At 60.7% G+C, this 23730-nt stretch overlaps 5 protein-coding genes across 5 annotated transcripts; all 5 read right to left on the reverse strand.

Annotated features, from left to right (window-relative positions):
* Nucleotides 1-2659: 2659 nt before the first annotated feature.
* LDBPK_140860 (hypothetical protein, conserved) lies at nt 2660-3949 on the reverse strand (the record flags this gene model as incomplete). Its single annotated transcript, XM_003859406.1, has 1 exon — nt 2660-3949. The coding sequence occupies one exon, from the start codon at nt 3947-3949 to the stop codon at nt 2660-2662; it is 1290 nt and encodes a 429-aa protein (XP_003859454.1).
* Nucleotides 3950-6412: 2463 nt separating this feature from the next.
* On the reverse strand, nt 6413-10339 carry LDBPK_140870 (kinesin, putative; the record flags this gene model as incomplete). Its single annotated transcript, XM_003859407.1, has 1 exon — nt 6413-10339. One exon carries the CDS (start codon nt 10337-10339, stop codon nt 6413-6415), a length of 3927 nt encoding a protein of 1308 aa, XP_003859455.1.
* Nucleotides 10340-11674: 1335 nt separating this feature from the next.
* LDBPK_140880 (hypothetical protein, conserved) lies at nt 11675-13408 on the reverse strand (the record flags this gene model as incomplete). The annotated part of the gene is made up of 1 exon (XM_003859408.1): nt 11675-13408. The coding sequence occupies one exon, from the start codon at nt 13406-13408 to the stop codon at nt 11675-11677; it is 1734 nt and encodes a 577-aa protein (XP_003859456.1).
* Nucleotides 13409-14738: 1330 nt separating this feature from the next.
* LDBPK_140890 (protein kinase, putative) lies at nt 14739-16520 on the reverse strand (the record flags this gene model as incomplete). Its single annotated transcript, XM_003859409.1, has 1 exon — nt 14739-16520. The coding sequence occupies one exon, from the start codon at nt 16518-16520 to the stop codon at nt 14739-14741; it is 1782 nt and encodes a 593-aa protein (XP_003859457.1).
* Nucleotides 16521-19752: 3232 nt separating this feature from the next.
* Nucleotides 19753-23541, reverse strand: LDBPK_140900 (SNF2 family helicase-like protein, putative; the record flags this gene model as incomplete). The annotated part of the gene is made up of 1 exon (XM_003859410.1): nt 19753-23541. One exon carries the CDS (start codon nt 23539-23541, stop codon nt 19753-19755), a length of 3789 nt encoding a protein of 1262 aa, XP_003859458.1.
* Nucleotides 23542-23730: the final 189 nt, after the last annotated feature.

Raw genomic sequence — 23730 nt, forward strand, 5'->3', positions numbered from 1 at the left:
GTCGTGCTACTTGAGGATGCAAATGATGAGGGAGGGGGGGGGCTGGCTGATGACGAGCCTTTATGATGATGGGGATGATGACAGTCGTACAAGGTGCATGCCGAAGACAATACATAATAGTAATAGTAATAACAGGAAAGGAGACCACGACAACGCACACAAAGACCGAGGAGGTGACGCGAGAAACACCGAAACAGCGAAGGGCGCGTGAAGGCGCAGCGACAACGAGAAGGAAAACACCACCAACAACGAGAATAAAAGAGAGGGAGAGACAACACGACTGTCTGCACCTAACAGCAGGCAAAAGTAAGCAAGAAACCGAGTCGATTCACCGGTATGTGGGGCTGTTGTTGTGATAGTACCTGGCTCTGCCACTGCAGATGAAAGGCTGGGACGTGGCGGCAGTGGTGATGGTGGTGAAGAGGGAATAGCGAAGGCAGAGGGAGACACAACACGAAGAAACGCAAAAAGGGAAGCCGGAGTCGACTCGAGTTTCCACGTTCCAGAAAAAAAAAGGAAAGCAGAAAAGAAAAAGCGAGCGCGCGTGCACAGAGACGCCGCCGATCACGCACAATCACCGCACACAACGACGACGTTAGCCGCGCAATAAGAGGAGCGAAAACGACAAAGGGAAGAGAGCAAGAGCAAGAGCGAGCAGGCGAGGCTGAGATGAGCGGTGGATCTTTACCTCGCCCCTCTCCCCTCCCCCCACTTCCTCTGTCTGTCACTATCGTGAGGCTCGCGCCTGTTCGCTATGTAAACGCGTATGAGCGCGCAAGAGACACCTCGCCTCACCTCCCCGTTGCTGCTGTTGTGTGTGAGTGTGCGCTCGTCGGTGATTTTTTCCTTTTTTTTGTGTTCGGTACGAGTGTGTGCGCCTGCCTCTACACATATGTATACGCGGGGCTTTGGGCGCGACTGCTGCCACCCGACCTCGCACCACAGCGCGTGGCTCGCGGTGACGGGAGAGGGGAAAGAGGGGGCGAGGGCGAGGAAGAGGTTCTAGAAGGATAAAGAGGGAAACTGACGCGATTGGGTGGTGGCGTGCGGGCGGGCGGTGACCGCAGAAGGCGCACAAGAATGCGAGACACGGTGGAGGACGGCTGTGATGGAGTGGGGGGGGGAGGGGGAAAGACGCAGGAGCGATGCACGTCTCCACAGCGTGGGAGTAGAGCGTGATAGCCTTGTATCGGTGAGCTGCACACATCGGGTCGTTAGTCCAGTCTCGGCCACCCTCGGTGGTGAAGGAGACAACAGTGAGCACGGTCGAAACACGCAGCCAAACATACGAAGATCATGGACGGGAACAGGGAGGGTGGCAAGCACGCACATCGAAGAAGCGCTCGAGAAGCGACTCTTACGTGAACGCTCCGTGAACCACTCCCTCTCCTGCAATGCGGTTCTGAGTGCTGGAAGGCGGATGCACCACAAACACACGCACATCGACCTACAAACGTATATATATATATTTAGAGGGTGAGGGGCGCTGATACAGCTGCTGTTCTGCCGTCTTGGCTGTGTCTGCGTGTGTGTGTATGCTTGTGCGTACCGCTGGCATGCGGGGTTCCGCCACTGTATGTGCTGGGCTGGCTTCCCACTCGTTCTTTCGTTGTTCTTTCTTTCTTCTTGAAGTACGTCATAGTTCATTAAGCACAAGTGGGAAAAAAGAAGGGCGGGAGAAAAGGGGTGGGGGGGGGGGCTGAGGAAAGGGTAGGGCACATCAAAGTCCGCGGCGGGCAGCCAAAGAAACACACGCAACGTGCCACACTGGCGATGCACACACAGGATAGATCGACGACACACGCGGGTTTAGGATGAAAGGAAACGGCAAGAGAAAGGGAGAGAGGAGGGAGGGGAGGGGGGGGGAGGAAGATAGCGACATGGACTGCGCGCGGAGGTCAAAGCCTACGCGCAAACAAAAACAAACATCTCAGGAGCATCTGCAACACAGAAAAAGTATCCCAACACCGACGGCGACAGCGGCGTCAGCACGAACCAAGGACAGAGAGGTAGATAGACGGGGGTGATGCACCACATCGGTTAGGCTCTCCTCCACCCCTCCCAAGGAAGTCGAAAAAGAAGAAACAAGGAAACACATTCCCCTCCCCTCCCACTCATACACACACGCGCGCACACACACACACTCATAAAACAAGAGCAACAAGAGCAATAACAGGGAAAGGAAAGGCAGAATTGGACAGATCCACACAGGAGAATACAGGCATACACACACACACACACGCACGCACGCACGTACACTCGGCAGATACAAAACAAAAAGAAAAAGCGAAGACGGACATCTGCATGCAAGGGCTGTGCGTGTGGGGGAGTGCACAGGCTCACCAGAATCATAGGGTGCACAAAACTACAACAGCTGAACAGTTGACCCCCCCCAAAAAAAAAAACAAGGACGACAACGCGGCGCCAAAGAGAGAAGAGGGAATCCAGGCATCAAGCCTTCACGTTGGCACAACACTCGTTGCACACAGATACATACACGTCACAAGCCCCTCCCAGCATGTGCATCGACTTACATTGCCTTCCTCTGTGCACGCTTACCACCTTTAGATTCGATTAGACGTCAAACAGCATGCTGGCCCCTTCATTGAAGGGGGCGCTTCTCTTTGTTTCCACAACATGCACGTCGGCTCTGCACAGGCTACGCCTCGCGCTTGCTCGGCGGCTTGTAGACGCCGGCCGAGCCTCCGGCGCTAGGTGGCTTATATGCACCAGCACTGCTGCCGCTACCAGCCACAGGCGGCTTGTACGTGTCAGCAGAGAAACTGGCGGCTGTAGATGACTTGAACGCACCAACATTGCTGCTAGCAGCGCTCGGTGGTTTGTAGACACCAGCACCGCCGCTGCTCGGAGGCTTGTACGCCTCACCGGTCGAGGCCGGCGGCCGGTACGCACCGGCAGACGCGCCGCCAGGAGTAGGGGGCTTGTAGGCACCAGCACCGCTGCTGGGAGCACTCGGCGCCGGCGGCTTGTACGCCTCACCAGCAGACGCGTTCGGCGGCCTATAGGCACCAGTGCTGGGGGGCTTGTACACACCGCTGCTGCCGGAAGGGGGGCGATAGGCGCCAGCAGAGGAGCCGCCAGCGCTGCCACGCACGGCCATCGGCGATGACGGCAAAGCCGTCGAGGACTCCATTGCACTGCTGCTCTTGCTCGGAGGGACGTACTTGTTGCTGCCCGCCACCGCCGTGGCGGAAGTCGGAGATGAACTGAAAGATTGCTGCGGAGTCGCCGCCGGAGCGGACTCGCCGTTCTGCTCCTGAGAGGGCAATGGCATGGGCTGCTGCTGCTGCTGCGACTGCGAAGACGTCGACTGTGACTGCTTGCGTGCGTTGCCGAAGGTTTCCTCGAGGGTCGGCAGATTCTCCAGGCTCAGCCCCTGCGTGCGCGGCGCGAAGCGGCCACTCGCAGCGGCGGCAGCGCCGCCCTCTCCGCCGCCGATAGCGCCGGTCGCATTGCGGTGACCGCGTGCCACAAACTTCGCCACCTTGGTCTCCTTCGGGGAGCTCTCAGGCGACTGCGCCTCATCGTCGTCGCCACCAGCAGAAGCTTTTCTCTCCGCTGCCTCGGCCTCCTCCTTGGCCTTCTGCGCCGCCGCCTTCACTTCTTCCTGACGCTTCGAGTCCTGTGACGCCTTCACCGCGTCCCACGTCTTTGCACTGCGCGTGGTGCCGGCGAAGTTGAGGTTCACAGCAACCACTGGAGCTGCGACGGTCTTCTCAGGGGCTGGAAGCGGCGACGCGGTGCCAGCAGCCGCTGAGGTGTCGCTGCCACCGGTGTTCGCCACTGTAATGGGCTTCGCAGCGGCGGTGCTCACCCGCGGCACCGTCTCCAGCCCGAAACCGCCAAGAGCTGCGTCATCTGCGGACTTCTTGGCCACCTTCTTCGAGCTCTTCTTGTTGTTCTTGCTGAGGAACGCGTCAAGGTCCATGAGTGCGGGACAGACAGCAACAGACCAAGAGAGACTTGCCTGTCTGTGTGCTTCTTGTGGCGCTTCTAGGGCTTTCCCGTTTCAGGGGTAGGGGTGGTGGTGAGGGCAATGTCACGACCTCGAGTGGGGCGCCGGAGGCGGTGGTGGGCGGAGGGCAGTAGAATGGTTACGTATGCAAAGATAGATCACCTACTGTGGGCGCGCGTGCGTGCTGCTCAGGAGGTTTTCGGGGACGAGGGAGGAGCGGCTGCACCACAAGATTGATGTGCTTGAGAGAAAGATGCTTTATGCTTGCGTTTCTTACGGGCTGGAGGCTTCAAGGGGTAGCCTGATGAAGATGGACAGTGAAGAGGTACCACCGAGGAGGCGCTCAGCGGTGGTGATGGAAAGTAAAGGAATAGGTGAGAGGTGAAGGGGTGCGGTCGTGGCGTTCACTGCAAGACACACAGACGCACAGGCGCAATGAAGGTAGAGGAGAGGCGGTGAAGGAGGAGGGGTGGGTGGTTTGCGATGGGCAGATGATCCACAGGACCTCAATCTCAGCGAAAGAAGGAGCGAGGGAGAAAAGCAAGAGGGATAACAGTGAGGAGAGGAGGCGCGCTGCACGATGACGCAACGCACGGAAATGCGAGCACCAGCTACAAAGACATTACTCAGAGAAAACCGAGCATGAGAAGCACGCTGCTATCCCTACAGATTAGCCGTCACGGTGTCAGTGACGTGTGCTTACGTGGAAATGGAAGGAGGAGGGGATGGGGAAGGGAGAGGACAGGGAGTCTGCGTGTTGCAGAATGGAAAGAGTCGCAAGCACGCGCCTGCTCTCCTTGAGGCGCGTACCCACTTCAGAGGAGCCTCCCGTTCTTTTTTCTTTTCAAGCTCTCTTGCGCTGAAGACATGAGCCGATGCTACGGGCACAAAGAGGAGAACAGGTGTGGTGGGGGAAGTGGTGATGCGATGATGATGCGTTGGCCATCACGTTTGCTGCTTGGCTGCTGTGTCGCCGCCACACGTAGAGTGGAGCGCGACAACAAAAACTGATCTTTAATGTGGACATGTCCGTCACTTCTATGAATTGGAGGAACGTACACAGTGCCACTCCATCGTCCACACGCAAAGACCGAGCGACGCGCAAGACGCAGCGCTCGGTGAGGGGCGTACACAACCACATCCCCACACTCGTCGAGATGTGCGTGCACAAGCGTCGACAAGCTAGCGAACGCCGAAGAAGAGGTCCCACAGAACAGCGATTTCTCGCCATGAGAGAACACCTGCACACACACCGCACACATCAAAACGCCTCCACACAAAGGTGCAAAACAGAAGAAGACGAGTGAAAAAAAAAAGAGGAGAGGTGAACACGGGAACACGGCACGGAGACATCTATAAAGGGCAGCACACCACTAACATACATCCATACATATATAAATATATAAACATATATATGTTTATATATATTCATATACACATAAACGAGAAAGAGAGGGCAGAAGCAAGGAGTGGTGGCACGACACCCAAAAAAAAAACAAAACAAAAAAAAAAGGAAGCAGAAACATGAGAGATGGAGGAAAAGAGGGTGTGGGTGCGTGGGTGAGTGGGGGCCGTGCAAGGAGAGTGCGTGTTTTCAGCACTGCTCTTTGTTGCAACGCTGATGGGGCGCCGCCCCACGCCGCTCACCCCCTGTGCCAAGGCACAAGCGCCGACGCCAAACAGCACATGTACCACGCAGCAACCTACCGGTGAAAGCTTACAGGAGAGAAAAGAGTAGAGGTTCAAGAAGATAGGTTAAGAGGGTCGGTGGGTGAATGGGGGTGGTGGTTGGCGGTCGGGGCAACTGCGGTGTTTGAGGCGTTCCGCGCCACTTCGGAAGACATATGGAGGGAAAGAGAAAGGGAAAGAAAGGAGGCCGAGTCGCTCTTGGTCGAAGGCAGCACTAACTACATCATGGTACGCTGCCCAGAAGTGGGAGAGGGGGGGGGGCAGACCACACAGATGGGGGAGGAGGAGGAGGAGGAGGAGGGGGCGCTCAAGAGAAAAGCAAAACCCTCCTCCCCCACAAAGTAAAATAAAACGAAAGAAATTGTGAGCAGTCACGGAACAAGAGAGAACCGAGAGACGCTGCCGCAGCACACACCTCATGCCCCCTCCACTTTTGAAGAGCAGACACACACACACACACACGCACACCAATCACAGACGAAAATCACTGCGGAAATAGGCTTGACACAGACGACTTAGCGCACAGGAACAACACGACCACCAAACAACAAGAGATCCGTGCTCATGTGTATGCACATGGAAGACGAGGAAACATAAGTGGGGAGAGAAAAAACAGAAGCCACCAAGGGTGCTAAGGCTAAGGTAGCCATCGGTATCGCGATACCGTGTCGGTGTCAAAAACCTTGGCTCTTCCTAGGGGCGGCGAGCGAGGAGAGGGGATAGCGTCGGGTGGGCGCGCGTACGACCTCACCAGTACGACTGATGGCTCAGTGCGCCCACTGTGGAGTAGTGATGATCACACGACGGGGGTGGCCCGCTCGCGTGCATTTGTGCCCTCCCGTTCTGCTTTAGCTTCCGGCCAACCGATAAGGAGAGCGCATGCTCCGGCGAGGGCGCCACCGCCGCCGCTGCGGATGCCACCGCGCTCTCCGCGGCAGCAGCGACGGTCGCGTAGGGGAGATGGTGCCCCAAACACCCACGTGAGCTGTCGGCAGGCATCATGTCGATGAGACCCTCGAAAACACTCATACAGCCGCTCTCTATGCCGGCATCGTCATCGCCGCTAAAGGTTCGGGGATGCGATGCCGTGGGCGCCACATCACCGTCGCTCTCGCCTTCGAACGCGTGCTTCAGATCATCTTCATCATCGGCGATCTGCACGTACTGGCACTCCTCACCGCTCTCTTCCTCGGCGGGGAGCACAGCGGCTGGTTGCCGGTGCATAGTTTTGCGGTCATCAGCCGTTGCTGCTCCCCTGACACTGCCGCCACCGCCGTTGCTCGCCTGCTGTTGTTGTGGTGGTAACGGCGGCGATGGTGATAACCGGCAATCTTCATCCGCCACCCTGTTGCTACTGCTGTATTTGTGGCCTATGGCTTGACTCGCCTTTGCTCTCTTCTTGTTTGGCGCTGACGCGACATTGACGGGGCTGCGGTGACGGCCACGCGCCGCCTGAGCTTGACACGCTTCGGACATCCCCGGCGAGTTCGTGGGCCGCCGTGAGGACGTGGGAGTGGCTGCCTCGCCCTCGATTTCTGGCTTTTCGCGAGGGCTGCAGCGGCTGCTCTGCGGGGTGTCTGCGCGTTTCTGTTGCAGCTGCAGCACGTCCAAGCCGCGAGGTTTGCGTTGCTGGCCAGGACGCTGCCTACCCGCGCTTCTATCGGCGGTGCGCACAACCTGGTCGCCCTCGCCACCCTCTTTGAGGGACAAGGCACATGATGGCGTTGCAACACTGCTGCTGCCCTCTAGGTCGGCTCCTTCCGCAGTCAGGTAGGTGACGGTCTGGTAGAAGGACGGCGCCTCATCCAAGTCACTATCCCTCGCAACAGCGCCGCTGCCGCCGTTATGCAGCGCAGTAAGCCCCGAGCGTCCGCCGACGGTAAAGGGTGTCTCCGCTGCTTCCTCCTCCGTGGTGCTTGTCGTGAGCCTCGACCGGTCACCTTTGTTTTGTTTCGACGACGGCCTCCGGATGGAGGCTCTGTTTGAATAGCGGCTGCGCTGCGGGTGCTGGGATGGTGGATGTGGAGACCGCTGCGGCCGCTCACTCGACAGGGAACGACGCGACAGCGGCTGCGACGCCCCCTCTGGTGGCAGTCGACTATTCTCGCGGTGCGCCTTACACGGCGCACTGGCGAAGTTGCCCCCGCGGAGATGCGGTAGCACGGCACCGGGGAGACACTTGTTCTCGCGGAGGTCGATGAGAGAGAGCGGCGTGCCACGCGCCACGGACGGCTTACGCTTGCGCGCCCCAGGCGAGTAGAAATCTGTTGCCGCCGCATAAGCCGCGGCGGAGTGCCTTCTGATCCTGCCGTCGCCACGGGTCAGCCCCATGTGCCTCTTTGCCGACTGCTTCTTCTTGGCCGTCGAGGGGCTCCGCGTGGGGCTGACAGCTTCGCCGTCAAGGTAACGATCATCGGCAGAAAAAGGCAGCGTAGACGCGGCTCTCGCACCGTTGGTGCCGGTGCCTTGGTTCAGCTGAGGAAGGTGGAGCGAGAGATCCGGTGGTGTGGCATGGCACGGCTTTGACGCACGCCCTGTCGACCTCGCTTTCTTGTCGCCGATCGCGTCTGCCGCGGAGCTGCTGGTCGTTATAGCCACAAGGGCGGAGCGGAGCGACTCCAATTCTTCCTGCTGCCGCTGCGCCTCTGCACGCCAGTACGCCTCCCCAGCCTGGTGGCTCGCCACTGCCTTCCGCAGCTCCTCCTGCTGCGCTTCGCTGCTCTGCAGCTGCAACTCATACCTCTTTTCCCTCCCTCGCATCTCGCGCAGAAGTTGCTCGCTTAGCAGGATACCCTCCGTCAGCTCCGCGACGTGGGCCGGGTTCGGGGCCTTCCGAAGCTCCTCCTGCATCGCCTTGATCTGATCGCGCATCTCGCGAATAATGAGGGCTGTCGGCGCCTCGTTCAGCCGCGCGTGGTTGACGACCCCTCGTGCGAGCGTGGCGTACCGCAACGTCGACTCCGTTTCGCTGATGTTCGACGCGCTGGGCGAGACGTTGGCGCACATCACGGTGAAGCTGTTGCCGCCGAGGTTGTCGGAGAGGACGTACGTCAGCAGGCTCTCCCGGTACGGGATGACAGCACCTTTTCTGACTTTGCCGCCGCCAGCGAGCGCCTGCGGGTTACAGCTGCCGCAATTGTTTACCAGTCCGTCCAGCACCCGTCGCAGGGTGGAGAGAGAAGCGTTAATGCTGTTTGCCTCTGCGAGGTGTTTGCCGGTTGCCCTGGACTGCGTGTTGCGCTCGCTGCCGGCCAGATCGACGAGATTGATCTTGCTACACGTTTCCAGTGCCACTTCGCGCCCCCGCACGCGGCTTCCCGTGCCCTCGCGCTGCGTCACTTGGAACTGAAAAATTGCATGCGAGCGGCTCGACTTCGCGTTGATCGCCGTGCTGTACTGCGTGCGCAGCGCGTTACCGTGCTGAAGAAACGCCTCGCACTCGGCCCACGTGCTCACCGGCACAGTCGTCAGTCCTTCCACGTAGATGCCCTGTGATGGGTGATGGCGCACCTTAAGCGTGCGGAACTCGCCGCTCTCCATATCCTTTTTGTCGAAGCGGCTGCGGTAGCGCAGGATGGCGTTCTTGGGCCGCTGCTTGAGCAGATCGCGCACCTGCTCGTTGTAGATCTCCATGTAGGAAAGCTGCAGTACCACGGCCGCAGCCCGCGTGGACGGCGACGCCGCGAAGCCATCGTAGACCTCGGCGTTGCGCATGGCGACTTGCGAGAGGAGCAGCTGGCAGAGCCGCGGGATCAGCCCTGGATGCTGCGCGGTTCCCATCATGGTGTACGTTTTACCGCTTCCTGTCTGGCCGTAGGCGAACATGCAGGTGTTGTACCCCTGCAGCGCCGCGTCTACCAAGGGGATGGCGAGCTGCTCGTAGATGGCAACCTGCTCTGCCTCTGCCTGGCGCTCTTGCTCCAGTGTGTGTGACGAAAACTGTGGCCGCGAGGCGCGAGCAGGAAACGCGTCTTCCGTCGTGTCGTCGATGATGTACGGTTCGCCACCGGCTGCCCGCGGCACTGGGGCCGAGGGCAAAACGAGCCCGCCTGTGAGTCTTGAGTCCAGCTCCACCCTCGGCGTGAAGCTGCTGTAGACGTAATCGTACGTGAAGGTGTTGCGCACCGGTGCCTTCGCGTTCGTGTCCAACGACGGTCTCTGCGGATCGAGCAGGACTATGGTTCGTCCGTTGCTCTCCACCTCCACGACGGGCAGTGGCACACCGTCGACGTTGGGCGACGCCTGAGACACGTCCGGAGGCACACCTCTAAGCTCATGCGAGGGCGTGGCCCCAGCGTGCGTTGTGCTAACCAACAATGAGGCATTAAGCGACTTGTGCTCTCGCCCGAACGGCTGCCTCGAGGCTGAACGCGTGCTACCGTTCCGCCCTGTCGCGGGGTCCTCCCGCTCCTCCGCGGCCGCACGCCGCTCATGCCGCCACTGGTGCACCTCTAGCTCAGTGAAGGGGCGAATGCGAGCTGCGACAACGATGCGAAAGCCTGTCGCCATATCTCGCCGGACAAGCCCAACGCTCTTGCTTGCCGTTGTGACCGAGCGGGCATTGGACAACAACGGTAGGCCGTCCTGACGAAGGGGCTCGCCCACACTACTGCTGCGGATGCCGTCCCCATCACTGTCGTAAAGCGGGCTGCTTGCGCCGCCCACGTCTTTCATCGCGACTACAACCGCAGTCCTGCAGAGCACGGGGTTGAGGGGATGGAGGACGGGAATTCTCTTCAGCAAGACGGTACCACGATTAGCGTGATGGGCCTGAGTGTGTGAGTGGGAGGGGGGGGGCGGGCGGGATGGAGGGAGGAGGGAGACGATGACCCAAGCGACTTTCTGCCCCCTCCGTTAACTCCGCCCTCTGCGAAACCTTCTGTCTCACACTAACGGGTGTATGTGTGCGAGTGCGGATGACTACTTGTTCGGGTAGCTGCGGTGTAGGTGTGCGTGCGCGCATGCAAACACGTGAACCCCCACGACTTGCTTCTCCTTACAGTTGTGTAGCATGTGAAGTTCCGCCATGGTTTCACAGCGGCACAAGCATACGTGAACACACATGATGGCAACAAGAGCGAGAGGCAGGGCAAAGGGTGTGTGGGAAGAGTGCTCGACGACGACTTCCTCATGTCGTAGCGATAAACATGCACATACACACGCGCACATGCCGACACCGGTGCCGAGCTGCGTGCGGGGTGATACTTCTCATGCCACTCCACCCCCTCCACTATCGCCAGTTCACATGATCTTACTGGAACCGCTCAAGGTGGTGGAAGGGTGGGGGCGAGACGAGCGTCATTGAATGAACGCTGAATCGAGCCTGAGATTCCGTACTACGCCGACACTGCGCCGGAAGAGTACCCGCGTGGTGACAGTGAGGGGTCTCTCGTACGGTTACGAAACCAGCTCCGGGTGTCCTCCGGCTCACCTATCCACCCACGCGTGCGTGCTCACGCTCCAGTGAGGGAAAGACATGCGCGTGCATCTCTCCGGTGCCACCGCCGCTGTCGCTTGCGCATTAGCGGGCCATGTGCGCACGCTTCAGTGAGCAAGATTGAGTGTGGGACTGGGCCGTACCACAGAGACGGTTTCCAACGAAAAGACAAGCACTAGAAAAGGCAGCGGTAACCTTCCTGCAATTCAGTCCTTGTGCGACTTGCACTTACCGTGGTGGTGGTGGATGTACATGATGCGCCAAATATGTGTGTGATGTGTGCGTGTGTGTGTGGAGTCGAAGCGAGTTGAGTGGGCGAGGCGCGAGGGGATGGGAACGCACCGCGCCTTTGTCGGGAAGACGATTACACGATCTCTCCTTGCCTCCCTTTCTTTCTCGCCCTCTCTGCTCTGCCACCACCTCTAAAGAACGCACACACAGATGTATGAGTGGGGGGGGGGGCGGCGGCGGTAAAGACCGTGCAGCTTCCTGCTGCAAGAACCGCAGCCTCCAACTTTCCTGGTCTGCGCGCATCTCACCGTACTTCTCGTTTCCTTTCAGCCCTATTCGTTTTACATGGATGAGACCGTCGCCGCCGTCGCCGCTGCTGCTGGCTGATCCGCCGCTGGTACTGCAGCGCTACCGTCTTGCTCGACGGTGCTCGCTTCTGGCAGCGATGGCGACTGCTGTTCATGTTCCCGCTGTTTCCGGTGCTGCATTAACAGGCTACGCGCACTTCCCGCTGCAGGCCGCGAAGATGCTGTCGCTGCTGCTGAGGCTGTGGTCCTCGACGTGGCGGAATTGCGACTCAGGCGCTTCTCATTCGCGTATTTTATGGCAGATGCGCGCTGCGCCTGCAACCGACGCGACTGCTGTCGCACCACCGCGGCCTGTCCTTCGGCAATCTGCACCTTGCGCTCCAAGTTCTTCACCGCCTTCTGGAGCTCCACCTCCTCTGCCTTCTGCGCCATGTACTCCTCAATCTTGGGCACCTTGACAGCCTCCTGCTGTGCCTTGAGTGCCATGTGCTTCGACTCCGCCTGCAGGGCCTCCGCCGTCGCCGTCGCGATCTCTTTCCCGCAGCGCGACAGGTATTCTGAGCGGCTCTTCGCCTCGCGCTTCAGCCGGGCCTGTTCGCTCGCCAGCTCGTTGAGTTGGCCCATGAGGTGGTTCAGCTGCTGCACCGTGCGCGTCGACGTGCCCTTTAGCTCCGCCAGCTCTTTGTTCTTGGCCTCCATGCGCTCGCTAAACTGCTTGTGCTCGATGCGCAGCTGCTCCATGTCAACGGCTTGGAATGCCTCACCGGCGGCGCGACGCTGCCGCACCAGCTGCTGTGCTCGTGCGATATCCTGCTGCGCCGCCTGGCATTGCACCTCCAGCTTGTCGAGGTAGCTCACCTGAGCGCTGTGCCGGCGCTCTAGGTAGCGCAGCAGCTCGTCTGCGGTTGTCGCGGCAGCCGCCGATGAGACCGTCAGCTTCTTCGCGTCCCGAAAAGGGCTGCGTCGGTGCGCGGAAACTTCCGCCTTGCCGTCCTCTACGCCTCCCTTCCGCAGTACCTCACGCTCAAATTGCAGCATCTCAAGGCGGAGCTCCTGCCGACGTCGAATGGCCTCCTCGACGGTGGCGACGAGCATCTCGTGCACGCCCTCCGCCTCCTTAGCGGCCTTTTCTTCCTGCGTGCGCAGCCGAGCCGTTTCCTGCCGCAGCAGCACGGCCTTGTCGTCTACCCGCATGAAGGCATCTACGTCAACGAGCGAGCGGCGACGGAAGCTGCGGCCGCGCCGGCCGGTTCCGCTCGCGCTGCCGATCGTATCGGCCGCGCCGCCGCCAGATGTGCGCGGGGTGCCCGTGGAAAGCTCATAGTCGCCGCCGAGAAGAAAAACGGTGGTATCTACGGGCGAGAGCGCACCTGAGCCGCTAGTGTCGGCCGCATCGAGCTGAATGCCCGCGGATTCAGAGATGTTGGGGATATTCACGGTGGCGCCACCACCTGGCCGCCGCTGCTGCAGTGTCTGCACGTGGGCGCCAAGTACGTGAGTTTCCTCTTGCAGCGCTGACACCTCATTTGCGAGCTCCGTGACAGCCTCGCTGATGTCCTCCAGGTCAAACTCCGCGGCGTCGTCAGCGAAGACATCCGCGGAGGGATACACACGGGTGTAAAACGAAACGATGAGAGAGTTGAAATCCTCGCCAGCGGCGCCGACGGCAGTGCCGGAGCTTCCGTTGCTGGAGCCCCATCGTTGATTTCCCACGCTGCCGCTGGCACGACGTGTGCTGTGGGACGAGTAGCTTCCCTCTCTATCCATTGGCTACTACGGCTAATACTTTGGTTGTCGGTGATCACACGCGCTTGACGGACGAGTGAGGTGTGCAAGTCGAGTAGATGGTATATATATATATATTCGTGTGGTCGCAATGGTAGAGGTGGTTCCGTGTATGCGTACGCGTGCGGACATGCAAAAAAAAAGAAAGTAAGAGAACAGAGACGGCAAGAGTGACGGATGGCGATGGGGAGAGGAAGATGCCGGAATGCGCATCTCTTGCACGCCACACACAGGGGGTGGGGGTTTCAACCCCCCCCCCCCCCACCTCTTGTGTGGAGTCTGTGAGCTTGCGATGAGGGAGGAGGGGGCGGTGGAAACCAAGTCATTCCGCGCAACACAAAGAGAGGCGAACCGGCAACAGCACTGAGCCACGCGCTCGTTGAAGTGACACGCGCATGCCCCGCCCCCCCCCCTCCCCCCCTCCCCGAGAGCGGCAGGTGAAGGTGGATCTGCCGACGGCACACACAGAGAGGAGGGAACGCGGCGTTGCACGGCCGACTTATGTTTCGTCCTTTTTTTTCTTGCAGTCGTTGTACGGCGTTGAGGTTCGTTGTCCTCCGACGCTTGGGATCCGGCGTCTGCTCGTGCTCTGCGTTCTCACTCCTGCGCGCAGAACGACCGCACAGAAGGGAGAGAGACAGAGGGAGGTGTGTGGGTGTGGGGGGGGGCACGGGGGTGCCAACACCTCTCAAACGCATGCATGGGCAGACGCAGGCCGAGTCAGTGCCGAGGGCGAAGGGAGGCATGAGCCGAGAGACGAAATAAGTCGAGGTGGTGGTGGGGAAGGCACACAGGACGGCGTCTCTCGCCAGAAGAAGACAAGAACCACCACCACCACCGAGTAAACAAAAAGATGGGAAGCACAAAGACACACACACGCACACACAAAGGGTTGATAGTTGTCGTAGTAGTAGTACATGAGCCGTTGCACCAACGCCGGGATACACATGAACGCGTACAAACCGCCCGCCCGCACGCAGGCCAGCCGGCAGGCTGCGCCGAGAGGGGGGGGGGGATACGAGGTGAACACCACGGACTGGATAAGCGGCGCGTGAGCCCCCTCCTCTTTGCAGCGCTGCTTGCACAAGCGCGTGCAACTCCAGCTTCGGAAGATAAACAAACACGTGACAGAGGCAGCGGGGGAGAGAGAGAGGGTGAGGGAAACGATCAACAGTGCATCGGCATCGCATGAGCAACGTAAACAGACCAACAGCGAGGGAAGGAGGGAGGAGAGATGGCCAGTAATCGGCTGGGGAAGGTGCCAGTCTTCTGAGCGCAAAGACTGCGCGCACGCGTGTGGTTTGGCCCCGCTCTACTGCGGAGGCCCTGGCAATGGCGGAGGCGGTGCACTTCCCGCCTCCGTGTTGCCGCCGCCGGTGCCCGGGGCTGCCGACGGTGGCGCAGCGGAGCGGGATTTGAGGGCCCGGATCGGCTCTAGGAAAGGGTGCTGGATCGCCTGCTGGCAACTCACGCGCTTCCGCGGATCGTACTGGAGCAGCTTGTGGATAAAGTCGCAAAAGACTTCGTAGGCAGACTCATCGTGGCCCGGCTGGCCAGCGCGGCAGCCGCGCGGGCCGCCCTTGTGCACGCCAAGAATTTCTTCCAGAGAGAGCGGCTGGCTGTTGCTGCCAGTGCCGGGCACAGCAGCGGCTGCCGCGCCCTCGCCCTCCACTCGGGGGGCCCGTAGGAAGAAAGGAGAGCCCATGGCGTGACCTGGTGCGCTGGACATCGGAGTGAGCCCCGGTGGGGCATCTTCTGCCGGGCCAGCGCCGGCGGTGGCGACACCGTGCGCCAGCTCGCCGCCGCCGCTTTTGGTGGAGGGCTCTGAATGGCACGTATAATAAAGCTGCGTCCGCTTGGGGCTTGCTGCAATCATGTAGTCTGGCAGCGGACCGAGGATGGACGTGAAGTATGCTACCATGTCTCCCTCGTTTTTGCCGGGGAAGAGGGGCACCCCCGTGTGCATCTCCACCAGGAAGCAGCCAAGGGACCAGCGGTCAATCGCCGTTGTGTAGCCAAGCTCCAGGATGACCTCCGGGCTGCGGTAGTAGCGCGACTGGATGTACTTGGGCATGATGATATCCCCTCTCCTGTCGTCACCAGTGGCGGTTCCAGCCGCCGCCGCGGCAGCGGGGGCCGCGTCACTGGCTTTCTCCACCGTGCCTGCCCCCTCAGCGGTTGGTGCTGCGACGCCGCTTGCCAGCGCCGCATCGACAGATGCGGTGGTCGACCCTGCAGTCGCCTGGTGTCGCTGCTGCGGCCCTTTGGGCGGCGACTGCGGCGCGCTACTGTCATCATCATCGGCGGCGGCGGTGGGCTTGACCCCGCCACTGGGGCCTTCAGCAACCGAGTCCCAGGGCGGCCCTGGCGAGCTGCTCGGCGACGTCGAGGGCAGCACCACCTGTGCCGGTGGCGGGCTCCATTTTTGCTGTTGCTGGTAGCACGCGGAGCCAAAGTCGATTACGCGCACCTCGCTGCGGCTCGGGTCGCGCAGTAGCACGTTCTCCGGCTTCAGGTCGCAGTGAATGATGGGTGGCTGATGCTGCTCCAGCACCAGCAGCACCTTGATCATCTGGTAGGCGAACTTGCGGGTGAGGTCGAGGCTGACGCCGTTGTACTTCGTCAATGTGATGAGGCGGTAGAGACTGAAACTGAGCGGTTCAAAGACCAGCACCATATGACCCTTCCACAAGAAGACCTTGCGCAGCTGCACGACGAGGTTCTGCAGCGCCGGGTCGTTGTTCAGGTGCGCCACTACCTGCGCCTCAAACCAGCCCTGGCTCTCAAAGTAGGGGCCGCTGCGGATCACCTTGACGGCGACAGCCTCGTGGTACTTTTGGTCAACGCAGTGCAACACAGTGCCGAAGCTTCCCTTGCCGATCACCTCCCTCACCACGTACCGCTCCGCGATCTCTTCGCCGGGGTACGGCAAGTAGTGCCCCGCGGCGTCCTCGTACTTGCGCGCCGCGTACTTGGCCGGCGCCGTCAGCAGCAGCTGGCGCTCCTGGTAGAAGAGGGTGTTGATGGCTTCGTAGACGGACATGATGTTCTGTGAGAGGGCCACTGTCGGCCGCTCCTCGCCGTTGGGGCGCATGAGTCGCACACTTGTGGCAGAGGCAAGTGACAAACCGCCGCCCGTTGTGCCTTGAACTTTCTGCGAAGTGGATGCCGCTCCTGCTGTCGCTGAGGTCGCTGCGCCGGATGCCGACGGAGGCGGTGGCATACTTGAAGCACTGCCGCCTGCTGCGGCGCCACCTCCGCCACTTCCCGCCATTATTGCTGGAGCAGCGGCTGCGCTGGAGCGTGGCGAGGAGGCGCCACCGTTTCCGCCTCTGCGGGATGGCTGGCCGGCATGGCTGGAGACGAGCGGGACGCCGCTGCTCGCCAACGGGGCGGAGACTGCCGATGTTGCTGAAGGCGGCGGCGGCGGTGGTTGGGGCCATGACGGGGACGACGCCGCGCTGCAATTGTCCGGCAGGGTCGACGGTGGACTTGTCACCAGAGCAGCGGCGGTCTCAGGCACCGAAGAAGCTGCAGGATGCTCCGACGAGGGAGCTGATGAGGCATCGGCACGCGGTCGCTGCTGCAGGTACTGCGCTTGTGACGTGTGGTACCGGGGCCCTGGGGAACCGTTGCGGCGACTGCCACCACCGCCACCGCCACCGCCGCCACCGCCGCCGCTTCGACCACTACCGCTACGCCGCCGCCGATCACTAGGCCCACCAACCCCACTTGCACCGCGCCAGTAGGCGTAGCTGCTGCCCACTGGTATAGCCCCGCTTGCCACGGCTGCAGCTGTAGGGGGGTCAGTGGGTAAGCTGGCCCCCACGGTAGGCAGTGGCGAAGCGTACGGTGCGCTACCCATAGAGGAAGAGGCGGTGGTGGAAGGGCCGCTTACGCCAGCGCTCCGAGCCAAGGACGACGACGGGAGCTGAAGTTTCTGTTGTCGTGACGGCTGTGTGTGGTGGTGATGGTGTCGCACAGGCAAATGCGCCGAGCCGGGCTGGTCGTAGGCAGGACCACCACTCGCACTGCTTGAATGCCGGAATCCAGCGCCGCTGGCCGACGTGTCCACGTGCCTGGGTGCAGTGCTGGTACGCGGTGAGGACGTCACCAATGAAGCAGACCCTGCGGCGGCGGCGGCCGTTCTACCGTCCGATCGGAGTGGAGGTGGCGAAGGAGACGATGTCGCCAACGCTGATTGCTGCGCGTGCCGCTGCTGAGCTGAGGGCTGTCGGCCACGTGCCCCGCTCCCACCGCTGGAGCTACTGGCCGCACCCTGCAGCTGCTGATACGACATCCTCAAAAGCAAAAAAAAAAAAAACGCCTGCCGAGAGACCGGAAAACCGAAAGCGGGCGCGAGACACGGACGCGCTGCCTTCGCGTCTTCGCTGCCCAATGACCTCGAGAGTGGTCAGTGTTAATGCACTCGCACCGTGAGATGCGCAAGACGCGCACGCACACGCACACAAAGAGAAGAGGCGAACAAAAAAAAGCGATGGCACGCCTGTTCTGCGTGCGCGCGTCGCTGTCGTAGCCGGTTGTCTGTGCGTATGTGTAAGCGTGTGCTCTGTCCCCCCCCCCTACTCCACCCGCACACCTTCTCCTCCTCCCCCTTCGCCTCACACTGGTGTGCCTCTAGATGACGTAAACGCACACGCACACGCACACGCACACGCACACGCACGCACACGTAGCACTGCGTCTATCTTTGGTACGTAAGGAATGACTCTAGGAAGGGAAGAAAGGGAAGAGACGGAGGGGTGAGGGGAGTAAGGAAGGAAAGGAACAGGAGACTAATAAAAATAATGAGAGAAGGAGAGAGAGTGTGTCAATGAAGATGCAAGCCAACAATAAAACGGGCGAGGAAAGGCACAACAAGAACACGCGACGACAGCCAAAAAAAATAAACTCTCAACGATAGAGAACGAGAACTGTGTGTGTGTGTGTGTGTGTGCTTGAGTGGCTGATGGGAGCTTGCGGTGGCGGCGGCGAAGGGAAACGAAAAGGGGGGGGAGGAGAGGAGGAGGGGGAGAGGGAGGGAAGAAGGAGCGCCTGTATGTGTATGTGTGTTTGTGTATGCGGACGTTAATCTAAATCCTCAAGGGGACGGAGTTGCAGCTGGACAAAGGACGAAAAAGACGAGTGGGAGGAGGGGGAGGGGTGGGGGTAGAATGACAAAAACAATTGACTGTATCAAAGAGCCGAAAGGCGAGTGTCTCCCGTTGGCTGGCTTTCTCACATTCCCTCTATTATCTCGCTCTATCACCGCTCGCGCTCTTTTCTCTCCGCTCGCGCTGCTTTTCTTTGTTGTTGTTCGTCTACGCGTGTGTATGTGTGTGTGTGTGTTGGTGTTGGTGTTGGTGCTGGTAGGCTTATCCGCGTTTGCAGACACGACAGTGCTGTGAGTGTGGTGAAGGAGGGCCTCCCTCCCAAGTGTACCCGAGACCCCTGTAATTACGTTAGAAAAAAAGGGAAGGGGAAGAAGCATTGCAAGTGGGTTGGAGGGTGGAGGGTGTGTGGGGAGGGCGAGGACGGGGAGGCGGGCGTTTGTGTGCGTATCGCGCTGTTTTTCCTTTTTGCCGTCAAGCAGCGCGAGCAACAAATGTGGCGGATGTTGGGCATGTGGGGTTTCGTTGCGGGAGAGGTGTTTTTCATTGCTGCCACTCCCGCTAACGCCGCGCAGAGCATCTTCTTTTTTTTTTTCTGAGCGGGTCTTTGCGTTTTCGTGTGTGTATGTGAGGGAGGGGGGAGGAGGGGAGGGGTGATGACGGTGCATCACCTTGCGGCTTGCGCGCACGTTCACAAATAGGTGTACCTTTGTGCGGACGCTGAAGAGGGAAAAGACGCGCATGATCGGCACACACACACACACACATACACACACAGAGAACAGTAGCGTAAGAGACTTGTGGGGTGCCGCCGGAGGGGGCGAGCTTGAAGGTGTGCCATGCGATCTGCTTTCTCACACAAGCAAGCGCGCATCGCCACGGAAACCGGTGAAAACGCCACTTAAACGCTTCTTTCCTCTCCAAGCACACACACCCACAAGAGCGCATCCCCTCTCCCGGTGATGATCCGCAAGACAGAAGGATCCGCATGAGAGGAGCCCCCCCCCCCCCCAAAAAAAAAATCGAAACGAGCGCAGAGATTGCGGAGTACAGACATCTCGCCACCACGCCGCGTACACGAGCAAGCAAAGGCAAGAACAAGTTATAAATAGTGACGGGGCACGAGGTGAGGAGCACGGCACAGAACGCGAGAGCAGGAGAGTGGAGAGATCATACACACCAGCGGAAAGCTGGAAAATGATGTTGTTTCTCGGACTACTCATGCCGACGCTTCCGCGCCGCTGCTGCTGCTGCTGCTGCTATCTCTTCACGATAGTAGCGCGCCTTCTCCTCTCGGTCTGCCGCCTCCTTCGCCTTCTTCTCCCCAATAGCTTGCAACAGGCTATACTGGCGCTGCTGCTCTCGCATCGCCTCCGTCGTGAGCGCCGATGAGGACACGCGGCGTATCATGTCTTCTGCCTTCTTGCGTGCCAGGCGGTGCGCAACGCGGTCGTGCCCTGCCACAGAGACGTCCTGGCAATCCACCAGCTTCTGCAGCATCTGTGTCTCACGCCACACCTCCTTGCCCTTGCTCGTCTTCTTATTTCTGTCGCCCATGCCAGGGATGCCAACTGGACTGCCGTCCTCGTCCGCGCCTCCCGTATCGTCGGGGTCAGCACCGACATCGTCGATGCCGCCCTCGTCCTTAAGAGGAACCAGCATGCCAAAGTCGCGCTCCTTTCTCGGCTGCTCCCCCTTGCTTCCCGCGACGCCAATGTTTCCTTCACTCACGTCGCTGTCGGTGTTATCATCATCGTCAACGCCAGGAACCGCATTGCCATACTCCCCCCCCAGCGCCGCGTGTCTGTCCCGACCAGGCGCGCGGTCGCGGTCGCCGGCCGAGACGCTATGCAGGTGGTGCGCCGCCAGTAAGTACCGCTTGTCCACCGGCACGCGGTTTGCGTACTCGGAGCCGAGCAGAAGGCTCTCCATGAAGCCGTCTTGCACGTCAAAGAAGCGTTGCAGCTCCGGATCCTTCAGCACCTTGTCCGTCACGTACATCTTCGCCAGCTGCCGCCGCAGGATCGACTCCTCGACGCTGCCACTCGTGATAAGGCGGTAGACGCACACTTCTCTCTTCTGGCCGATACGCCAGGCCCTCTCACGCGCCTGAACGTCCGTGATCGGGTTCCAGTCCGGGTCGAAAATGACGACGCGGTCGGCGCCGATGAGGTTGACGCCGATGCCGCCGACGCGCGTCGTCAGCAAGGCGACAAAGATGGAGACGTCTTCATTGAAGCGGTCCATCAGCTCCTGCCGATAGTGGCTGTTCGTCGCACCATCCATGCGGATGTAGCGGTAGGCTTGCTGCTCGCACATGTTCTCGATAATATCGAGCATCATGCGAGTCTGCGAGAAGACGAGGACGCGGTGGCCGAACGACTGCCACTCCTTCAGCATCATGAGCAGCGCGTTCAGCTTCCCGCTGCCGAGGAGGTCGACGGGGTTGTTGCTGCGGAAGGAGCGGTGCTGACCAGGTCGTGCTGCCGAAATAGCAGACAGCTTCGCCGCCGCGCCACGACGACCAAGCATCATGCGGTCCTCCTCGTCCGCGCCTTGCTGCACGGCGTAGATGTCGGCGTGGTTGCAGATTTGCCGCAGCTGATTCATGACACGGAACGACTCCAGCCGCACGCCGCTGTTGTGGCGGCGAGACGCCATCTTTGCCCGCGGCCCCGCCACGTGCAGGGAGCCAGTGCTATCACGCCCGTCGCGGTCGAGGCCACCGTTGCGCGAGCCGTACATTGCTGTCTGCGCAAAGAGTCCCTGCACCACTGGCGAGGACAGCACCTGCAGATACTGGTCGAGCTGCTTGTCCGTAAGCGGCACTCGCAGCACGCGCTCGTACTTTGGCGGCAAAGACGTGTTCACCTGGCGCTTCAGCCGGCGAAGCAGGTACGGGGCGATGTGGGTCTGCAGTGCTTTTGCACACTCAACGGCTGTTGCCAGCGACAGCGGGCTCGCACGCGCGTTGCGGCTCAGCGCGATCGGCGTCTCGAATTCGTCGATGAAGCGACTCATCGTGCCGAGAAGGCCAGGGCGTACAAAATCAAACAAACACCACAGCTCCTTCAGCGAGTTTTGGATGGGGCTGCCACTCAAGATCAGTCGGTGCGGCGTCGTGAAAGACTTCGCTGCGAGCGTCGCGCCAGCCTCTGGGTTGCTAATCTTGTGCCCCTCGTCGAGGATGACGTACTGGAAGCCCGTGCGATGCAGCAAACCGCAGTGCACTCGCATCGCCGCGTACGTTGTGATGACCACGGCTGGCGTGCCTTGAACTGACTGCAGCAGCGAGTCACGCGTCGTGTCGCTGCCGCTGCTCTCATGCATGACGCAGGAGCGCACGTAGGGGGCCCAGCGGTGCAGCTCCGCCAACCACTGACGAAGCACCGTCATCGGTGCCACAATCAGCACCGGCCCGCGCAGCATGCCGGAGTGGTGCAGGGCATTGATCATCACTGCCACCTGGATCGTCTTGCCGAGGCCCATCTCATCGCCGAGGATACCGCCCGTGCGGCGGGAGTGCAGGGTGAGGAGCCACAGTAGTCCCTCTTGCTGGTAATCGAGTAGGCGGTTGTAGATGGCGGCATCCATGCGCACACCGGGCAGCAGCGTCACCTCCTCCATCTCCCATACAACTTCCTCGCTCTCCGAGACGGTCGCTGACGATGCTGAGCCGGCGCGCCCCCGCTGCTGCTGTTGCTGCTGCGAGCTCAGCGATATAGACGGCGTGGCCTTCCCGCTACGTTGAGTGTAGCCGCCAGTGAGCTGGGTGGAGACCCGGCTCACCGCCGCCGCCACTGCCGCGTCGTCGTCGGCCTCCATGAGTGCGTCCACGTCAATCACGTCGTGTGCCCCTTCCTCTTCCCCTGTCTCCACCTTCACCCCTGCCCTCGGGAGGCGACGGGCACGCTCGCCGCCCTCCGCCTCTTTCTTCGCGACTCGAGCCTTGGCTACAGCTGCGACTGGTGGCGTGGCTGCGCCGGCAGCGTCATCACCACCAGACTCTTGCTTCACCTGATGCGCATGGCCGTCTTGCTCACCTTCCCTCTTGACTCGCGCCTCGGCCAGCTTTTCGATCGAGGCCGACAACGACTGCGAAGGCGTGTCACCGTCGTTGCCCAGGGCAATCAGCCGACGCTGCTCATTTGCCACCGCCTCCAGTCGCTGTCGTTTGGTGACGCGCTCAGCGTAGTGCTCCATCTCTGAGTCGTCCTGGTAGCGGCGCTGCTTCGAGCGGATGTCCGCGCGCGTCACTTGCACCCGGCTCAGCGAGGGCAGCACTTCACCACCGCTGTAGTCGCTCTGCGTGATACCCTTCAGGTGAGTCGGCGCTCGATACAGCACGCGCGTCGTGGTCATGACAGTTGGCGATGACGCTGAAAGGCTTCCACCCGCCAGCGCACCCCCGTTCACGCTCGTGTTTGCGCGTGGGAGTATAGTTGAGGACGATGACGCGAGAGGCACAGGTCGGCCGGTGGCGCTTTTTGCCCGCACGACTGTTGTGACGTCGGCTGCCTTCGGATGCGCTGCGGCTCGGGCCGCGGCTGCCGCGCGCTCTGCCTCTGCTTCCTCCCGCTCGTGCCGTTTCGCTTCGGCAAGCCGCGCAGCTTGGCGTTGGTCGACCTCTTTTTGAAGTTTCCGCACCGCCGCGTCAGCGCGCTTGAGCTCGCGCTCCGCTGCGTTGAGCTGGAAGCGGATGTCGGAAACCCGCCGCGGTGACGGCGTCGCCGGACCGGATGACTTGTTGCGCTGCGCATCACCCAGCAACCCGGACGATTCCTGTGCAACCGCCAGCTGCGCCTCGCTCAACTCTAGTTGCAGCTCCCCCACAGCGTGCTCCGCCTTTTCCAGCTCGCGCCAGCTCTTCTTGAGCCGCTCCTCGTCCTCGAGCGCTTCTCGCGAGGACTGAGCGACGACGCGCGCCGCCACGTCCATGCGCATCTCTTCCTCATCTTGAAAGGCGCCGAACTGTTGCTGCAGTGACGCCAAATCGTCGGCCATGCTGCTACGAAGTGTGCGTGATTGCGTGCGAGAGTGCGCACGTATAGGGGTTTCAGGAAGGGAGGGAGGGGGACAGTGAAGAAAGGTGTGCTCTTGCAAGGCCTTACGCGCAGCCACTCACGATGTCGTGTGTGTGTGTCTGTGTGTGCGGGTGAGCGTGCACGTCAAGCTGTTTTCTTCCAGTGGCCG

The sequence above is a fragment of the Leishmania donovani genome, chromosome 14 (assembly GCF_000227135.1).
Source record: "Leishmania donovani BPK282A1 complete genome, chromosome 14".
NCBI classification, from domain to species: Eukaryota; Euglenozoa; class Kinetoplastea; order Trypanosomatida; family Trypanosomatidae; genus Leishmania; species Leishmania donovani.